General features: G+C 44.5%; 1 protein-coding gene across 3 annotated transcripts in view; it reads left to right on the forward strand.

Annotated features, from left to right (window-relative positions):
* C2cd2 (C2 calcium dependent domain containing 2) overlaps nt 1-7,394 on the forward strand; it is a 69,426-nt gene extending 62,032 nt beyond the window's left edge. For 2 of the 3 annotated variants that reach the window (XM_005073778.4, XM_021229409.2), the window contains exon 14: nt 3,357-7,394. In XM_005073778.4, coding sequence (XP_005073835.1) covers nt 3,357-3,577 — 221 coding nt within the window. In that variant the 3' untranslated portion in view covers nt 3,578-7,394. The remainder of the gene's footprint in view (nt 1-3,356) is intronic. The other variant, XM_013116177.3, reaches the window with a different exon arrangement.
* The last annotated feature ends 852 nt before the right edge of the window (nt 7,395-8,246 follow it).

Here is an 8,246-nt window from a genome sequence, read left to right on the forward strand (position 1 = left end):
TGAATGCTAATGTTCAGTTCCATGCAGTTCTACACAGTCTGGGATCTCAGCCAGGAAGTGTCGTCACCCAGAATGGGCAGATATTCCCACCTCAGTTAATGCAATCAAGGCAAACCCTCACAGGCATAGATGAATGCTCAGCCTTAGCTTGGCTTGTTTCTAGCCAGCTTTTCTAACCTAATTTAAATTATCCCATTTCTCTTCTATGTTTTGCCTCTGGGCTTTTTACCTTTCTTTATTCTATATATCTTTCTTCCTTTCTTACTCTGTGGCTGGCTGTGTGACTGGCCCCTGGCATCCTCCTCTCCCTTGCCTTTTCTCTCCTCCCTCTTCTCTAGATTTCTCCTCCTATTTATTCTCTCTGCATGCCTGTTCCACATATCTTTCCTCTTGCCTAGCTATTGGCCGATTAGCTCTTTATTAGCCCAATCAGGTATTTTAGATAGACAAAGTAACTCAGCTTTATATAGTTAAGCAAATGCAAATAAAAGAATGCAACACATCTTTGCATCATTAAGCAAATATTCCACAGCATAAACAATGTAATGTTCCACAACACAAGACAGTGCCTGTCTCTCTTTCCTTGGCCAACCCCTATAAACACTGCAGCCTTGGGTACTGATTACTTGAGGCAGGGCAATAGCCATTAACCCAGCCACGTGAAATGTTCCTTTTCCTAGATGTACTAGACCCTGATACCTCAGACGGCCCAATGGAAAACCAGACTTCAACAGTTTAGATAAAATGCTGGCTGAATTTTTGTTCGGAGGATGAGGGCATGGCTGTTTGCACCTCTGCCTGCTGGGGTTCCATGAACCTAGTGGAACAGTGTTCATTGGTTTCTGACCATCATCAATGTCCTGATGCTTTTGTCTCCTTTCCTGGCTATGTTCATGTTCCTGGGGGTGTAGAAAGTGCCATAAACCTAGTGTATTAAATGGTAGTTTTATGAGCTTTTATTTCTAAATTGGAACCTGAGATGGGAGTGTCCATTGAACTGGCTCCTTCAGAGACCAGGAAGAAGAAACTACCCCTAGCCTTTTTGACTTCAGGAACTTGCAACAATCCTTGACTTTCCTTGCCTTATAGATACCTCTATCTTTGCCTCCCATCCTCCACATCATTTTCCCTCTCAGTATCGCTTCAAATTTTCTTTTGTCATAAGGCCACCATCAGGAATGTTTTATTAGCCCCATCTTAATTATCACTTTTTAATTTGGTCACCTCTGGAATAACTCCATCTCCAAATAAGGGTACATTCTGAGATTCTGAGGTCTAGGAGTTCCATACAGGAAATTGAAGACAATACAGTTCAGCTCATAGCACTATCCTGACCCAAAACACAGTCCCTGCCCCAGGCCAAGCTTCAGTTCAGGACATACAGGGGCCCTTCCTATCACAAGGGTTCTGGGGTCTACCATTGACCCAGGGCGTGGATTATTATGCTCCTTTCTCAGGCTTTTATTTACCCTCCAATCTCCTCTATTTCATGCGTGAGCTCCCCAGCTGTTTGTGCTCTTTGGGAATTCCAAAGCTAACCTAGAGCAGAACCCAGGAGGTGCTTGCAGGTCTGAAATCCTCACAGACCCTCCTTCCCTACATCCAGCCCAGGTAACCTAGGACTTAGAACCCCCTGGAAGCCAGGAGTACCCGTACTATAGCTCAGTCCTCTGCCCAGATTATGCTTCTGAAGTTACAAAATTACCCACAGGAGTGTCTTTGTGTTTACTCATTGGCTAGCTCCAGAAATGTGTAGCTGGAGGTTAGTGCCCAGCAATCCAAACACTAACTGGTAGTTGGCCTCTTGTTCAGAGACAGGACTCCCTCTAGGAACAATCCCTCCCACCTGAGGCAACACCAGGCTATGGTTTAGAGCCTGATATTTGTGTGACTGGTACTTGCTGCCTTTTCATTCTCTTTTCCTGCATCCTCCAGACCCTAGCAATTGCCTGTTTGTGACAGGCAATTTGTTTGTTAAGGGAGAGGTTTTAAAATACTTTCAGGCAAGTTTATACAGATTAAATTAGCTCACCCCCCTGGGGCAGTCCAGCTTCTCTGCTTCTGCCGATAGGACAAGACAAACTCGTCACCAAAGTTAGTCTGCCAAGTGGCTTATTAAAGCAACCAGCTTCCATTGTGAATATGGATGCTAAGGAGATCCCTACCAAGTCTCCTCCCCACCATCAGATGCTAACATGTTGGCATGTGTTTTGTGCACAGAAGCACATCCATGCTCTTCCTCCATCCATGAGCAACACAGGAGGCCATGTATGTGTGTCATGACTGTTAGATGTGGCTCATATGCCAAACAAACCTTCAAATTCAGGACAGGCCTTCCTGGCTCCATGGCCAGGCTTCTCTTCTTCTGAATACAACCCCTTGAGTCAAACAGTAATGAACTTCATGGGCTAGCCTGGCACTTCCCTCGGCCTTGCTGGTCCTGGGCTAATAGGATGCTAAACTAATTGGTAATGATGTTGAGCTGCTTCTTGTCTGCGCTATGCCTGCACTTGACTTTCAAGCACCATTTTCACCCCAACTAGTGCGACCACTCTTCGTTTCCTGTTCCATACACCATACTTGGCATCTGTGCCAAGGAGTTGAACCATACAAAGTCAAGGACTTCCTTTCATTTTTGTCTTGACCACTTCTTTTTCCTTCTCTGTTTTTGTTGTTTTCATTGGTGTGTGTGTGTGTGTGTGTGTGTGTGTGTGTGTGTGTGTGTGTGTGTGCATGCTGGGAATTGAACCCAGGACCTTGTACATGCTGGGCAAGTACTTTACCACTGAGCTACATTCTCAGCCTAACATGGGTTGAAAATGATCCACTAACACATTTCATATGACTTAGTCTCTAATATGGGTGAGTGGGTGAGTAGATGCATGGACTGGTAGATAAAATAGATATAATATCCTAATGTAAGTATAGAGAATGACCTAGAATTAATTAAAAAAAATAAACCTTATTCCTCAAAGAACAATACTGCATTAAGAACACGAGTGCCGTGATTTATGGGACTCTAAGCTCACTGTTAGGAGCATGTCCTTCATCCCTGGGCATACAGCACAGCCCTGCTTATCACAGAGGTTCTAATAAAGGGGAAGGGTGACAAGGAATCCCGACCTCCTCACTCAACAGTTCAGGCTTGCCAGTTCTGCTGTTGGAAGGTTCTTACTTTCACTCTGTAAAAGTGGCTCCCACCAGCTTGACTATGGTGTCTGCCTCTGTGGGCAGTGGCTATTCCTTGAGGGAGCGCCTGGCTTCTTGTCACGGGTGTCTGACAACTTTGCTTCCTCCTTGGTCTGGGCTCATCATCATCCCATAGCCCTGACCACTCCTGTGCTCCCCTCTTGCAGAAGGAATTCTAAGGAAAAGCGCCAAGCTCTTCTTCCGCCGGCGACACCAGCAGAAAGACCCAGGCATGAGCCAGTCACATAATGATCTGGTATTCCTGCAGCAGCCAGAGGGGAAGCTGAAGAAGGGGGCAACCCTCAGCCGGCTCTTGAACAAGAAGCTGATTCCCAGGCACAGAGGCAAACACACCTTGAATGGAGCACCCAGAGAGCCCTGCACGTAGCTCTCCCTGTCCTCAAAGCTGGAGGGTGGGACCACAAAGGCCCCCACCAGAACAGCGGAGCCAGTGCCATCAGATGTGTGTCAAGCTTGTTTTTTTTTTTTCTGATAATCTTGATTTTTAAAGGGAAAAAGCAATCTGCCTTGTTTGGCCAGGAAGCTTCCTGGAAGACGAGTGATAATGCAGTCCAATTTGCTACCAGATACTCAGTGGGAGCACCTGGCTCCAGCTGTCACATGTCATCTAAGTGTTGAGGATAAGATGGATACCGGCATCACATGCTCCGCTAGACTATGGATAGTAGGCAGGAGGGATCCCAGTCCACCTACTTCTTCCTCTCTCCTTCAGGGACTGTTGTGTCTGGACCATGGCACGTGGGCTGCTGCTGTGAGCAGGATGGACCACCTCACATATCTTGCTGTTTAGAATTAAATAGTGCATCTGACCCTGGGGACAGGTGTATGGATATAGGAAGGATTTTTGAGCCATGAAGAAACTGCAATAGGAAAAAGATGTGTTTTGACAAGTGTGAGAAGGTGTTCACCTTTGATATTAGCCATAGAAGTTAAAAACTTATGCAAACACTAAATGTGTCCTGTGCAGATTATGCCAGACACTTCCAGATTTACTTGAGCCTTCTTGCAAATAGAGGTGTAGAGATTCAGATATGTTTTTTGTTTGTTTGTTTGTTTGTTTCTCATGCCAGGGGCTCTGTTTTTTTCCCATGGCATAGGCAGTATGCTAAGCTCAAATATGCTGAGGCTGACTTTGGGAGCAATGAGTGACAGCTTATAGGGCATGACCACACATATATTGTTCTTGCCAAATACAGCCAGCAGATAAAACAAAGAACTTTTAGGGCAACTGAGGAAATTATTCTGTATCCCAGGTGCCAATTAGTCTCAGGCATAGAAGTTTCATAACAATGGGCCAAACTTGCAGGAATTTTTATGGGATCTTCAGAATTCTACTGTGAACAGGGACTTCTGGCCACATTTTGGGGATTCTTGGTTTTGGTTTACTGTGGCAAAAATATAAAGTTGGCACCTGGGTTCAGTGTCCCCCGTATCCATAAGGTGCTGTCCTCGTCTGTGTCCCTGGCACTGTAGATTCACCAGGTCTCACAGCCCTCCAGAGTCACTGTCCGTGGGGTGGGGTGTTGTGTTTTGACCTGTCAATGATAGCCATTTTCTTCCCATAACAGTGGAATGGCAGACAGGAGGACCTGAGTTCTATCACTGATATGAAGTGAGGAAACTCCTTCTGGCCTCCTCTGTTCTTTAGAAACTTCAGGGGCAAAGTCACTGTTGTTTACCAAAAATGTCTATGAAAGCCAAAATTATAGGAATATGTTCTTTTTTAATTTTAGCAAGAGAGATTGGAAAACCACATCAGAAATCCATTTGTTTTTTTCCTTGGTTCGTTTACTCAGTTCTGGGGATTAAAACTGTGGCTTTGTGAACGCTGGACAGGCCCTTCTCCACTGAACTATTTCCCTGGCCCTCTTTTAACTTATTATTGTTATGATTATTATTATTATTGGGTTAGGTCTCACTAAAGTGTTGACTGGGCTGCCCTGTAATTCATTCTGTAGCCCAATTATACCTTGAAACTCTGATCCTCCTGCCTTCATTTCTCAAGTAGCTGGGAGTACAGACCACAGCCACTGGGCCCAGTGAATTTTAGTTCCAAATAAACATAGAATAAAAAAGAAATTGAAAATTCTTGATGGGTGTGGTGATGCAGGCCTCCTGTGATTCCAGCACTTAGCAAATGGAGAAAGGAGGATGTTAGCTTCTAAGCCAGTCCGGGCTACATGAGACCCCCTTCTCAAAACAAACAACAAATATAGAAGAAAAAAGAACCTGAATGAATCTCAAGTAGTTTTCAGGTGACTTTGAAGAGACATTTTAGCATGATTTGCCTTTAAAGATCACCTCATGTTATGTCACGGCTAAGTTCCAGAATGGATCCATCAATACCAAATTTGTTCTCAAAGCCAGTTATCCCCACTACTCTTTTTGGGAATGGACATGATTTAAATGTTATGCTTTACTTGAAGTATTGTTATTCCACACAGTGTGCAGAATTGTGATGTATAGCTTTCAATTCCCAGAGACTATGGTGTGTCAGAGATTCTTATTCTGATGCTATATTTTCAGTGTGGGGCAGTAGCCCTCATCTAACATGCTTGGGGCCAGAGGTGTTTCAGGCACATTTTGGATCTTGGAATATCTTGGTAAGTTTTTACCATCTAAGCATCTCTGAATCCCAAATATAAAATTTTCAGAAACACGAAACTCTTTGAAAGCTATGGCACAGGCAGAGTTTTAGGTTTCAGACTTTTGGGTTAGGGAATGCTCAGCTTATGCAGGTTTTGTTAGTTTGATTGCTTTTGACATTTATGTTCAGTTTATTCAGGTGTGAAGGCATCAGAATTTTAGGTTATACTTCTCTCTCTCAGTAGTTACAAAAACAAACAAACAAACAAAAAACCCAAAACAACAACAACAAAAAACCCAAAAAACAAATGGTTTGTAGTCACCCAAGCCTCCAAATGACCCTATGAGCATCCTGCTCCTGGCTTCCTACCCACATCTAAGACCTGTCCTCTAGGGTCTCCGTGCAGAGATGGGGGCACAAACAGGTAGCCTCAGGGCCTTCCGTGTGCTGTGAAGTCTCTTCTCCAAGCTGTTTTTCCACTTCTGTTTCTTCCCGGTATGGGGTAATTATGTTGAAATGAACATCGTTAAGATTATGCACCAGGTGCCAACAGTGTGCATGTGTGAGTCACCTCTGTTCTCCTATCTCCGCTGCATTCTTTTGTGGCTTCAGTTTCTGTCTTGAAATTTTGGCAGAGTGCTAGTCTTAAAGCAATTTCTCATGAACACTAATTCAGGTGTCTGTGAATCTAAAGCACATCTCAGGTTGGTTGGAGAGAGCTGGCTACATTTCCCCCGTCCTTCATGCAGTCACTAAATAGAGCTGTTTGTGTATGAGGTTGGTGTAGCAGTAACAAACTTAGGACTCCCTTGCTCTGGTTGAAAATCTACTATGAGCAAGAGGATTTAGACAAAGCACTTTATTTTAAATTTTAGTTTAAGTTCAAAACCAGCCCTGCTTCCTGGCTGTGGAAGGAAGCAGGCCATTTACTGCTGACCAGTTCCAAATCAGATTTTTGCTGGACACATTTACAGAAAAGAGTTGCAAATGTTCTTCTCAAGCAGAAAGGGGAAGATTAATTTACATTGCTGCTACCCAGAGTGGTGTTTCTTGGTTAATAAGCTCAGGGTTGTCAATCTTTCTTCAGCTTTCAAAGTACAATCTGATAGATGGTGGAAGGTAAAACATGTCTCTGTCACACAGAAACAGGTGTGGGTACTGACCCCAATTACAGGCACTGTCCCCACTATCTCAACAGTCCAAGACCTGAGGACCAAAGCACCTGCATGGGTACAAAGACACTGTTCAAACCAGCAGTGCAAGCTCCTTATGTAAAATGTCCCTGTTATGTGTATAAGTATTGGAATCACCAAGCTGCTTGGTTCACTTTGCTGATGGTGGAGTGATGTGATTATTCCCAGGGCAGTAAGCCTGGTTCTCTGCCCAGTCATGTCGAACCTCTACTGCAAAGAGAATAAAGTAAAGGCTTCCTGGGTATGTGGTGAGCCTGATGCTGGTGTGTGGCAAATGGCATCTGTGACAATGATTGTATTTGCTGCAGCACTTTAGATGTGGGTGTCACCCTGTACCACCCTAGGCAGCAGGACATGGCTGCAACTTTACTGACCTCTCAAGAAATAAATGTGCTCATGGAAAACATTGAGCTGAGTTCTTTCCAAGCCCTGGGTTGTCCTGAGTACCAGGGGCTTCTCTAATGTTTGAATTACTGCTATCTTTTGTCCCTTTGTATGATTGGCCATTGCAACCAGCTTACCAAAAATATGTACAGATACCTTCTTTGACCCTCATTACTGTCAATGGACTTCCCCCCTTGTGTTCTTCTATTTTGTGTGCTATTGAGCACCACCAAAGCTGGATCTAAAATTTACTTTAGGATTTTAGTAGTTCCAGGGACCTTCCGGGGAATGATGAATTGTGGGTGCTGTAAACCAGGGTCTGTCTTGGCCTGGGTCCCCCAAATCAGTGCCTGACATGGCCTGTGGGATACATGTTTGGGGAGTGAAGGCAGGGGAGCATTCGTCAGTCTGGGTCAGATGAGTGTAAAGGGACTGGGTAACAGCTCAGCCATGGGTATGTGACAGTATTTATGCCTGCACAGGAGCTGCCAATGGTTTCTGGGATGGGATTAGGGCAGCCTTGTCCCCTGCTGCAAGCATCTCATCCCCTTTGTGGTCTTCAGTTTCTGTGGTCTCTGCCATGAGCACAAACAAAAGCATTGTATTTGGAGATATGCTGAACTGAGGAACCACCAGAGTCCCACTCTCAGTCTGCTCGTCTATGGGACAGAATATGGGGGTAGCTAGCCATTATAATCTGAGTCACTCCTGAGCCAAGCCCCATACAGTTTCTGTATCAAAGGTAGCATCTGTTGTGGAGATGTGTTACTTTTTGTTGCTGTGATAAAAATACCTTGACAAAAAGCAATTTAGGGAGGAAAGGGTTTATTTTGGCTCATAGTTCCAGAGAGAGTAGAGTCCATTATGGCATG

Source organism: Mesocricetus auratus, unplaced genomic scaffold (genome assembly GCF_017639785.1).
Source record: "Mesocricetus auratus isolate SY011 unplaced genomic scaffold, BCM_Maur_2.0 Super-Scaffold_100008, whole genome shotgun sequence".
Taxonomy (NCBI): domain Eukaryota; kingdom Metazoa; phylum Chordata; class Mammalia; order Rodentia; family Cricetidae; genus Mesocricetus; species Mesocricetus auratus.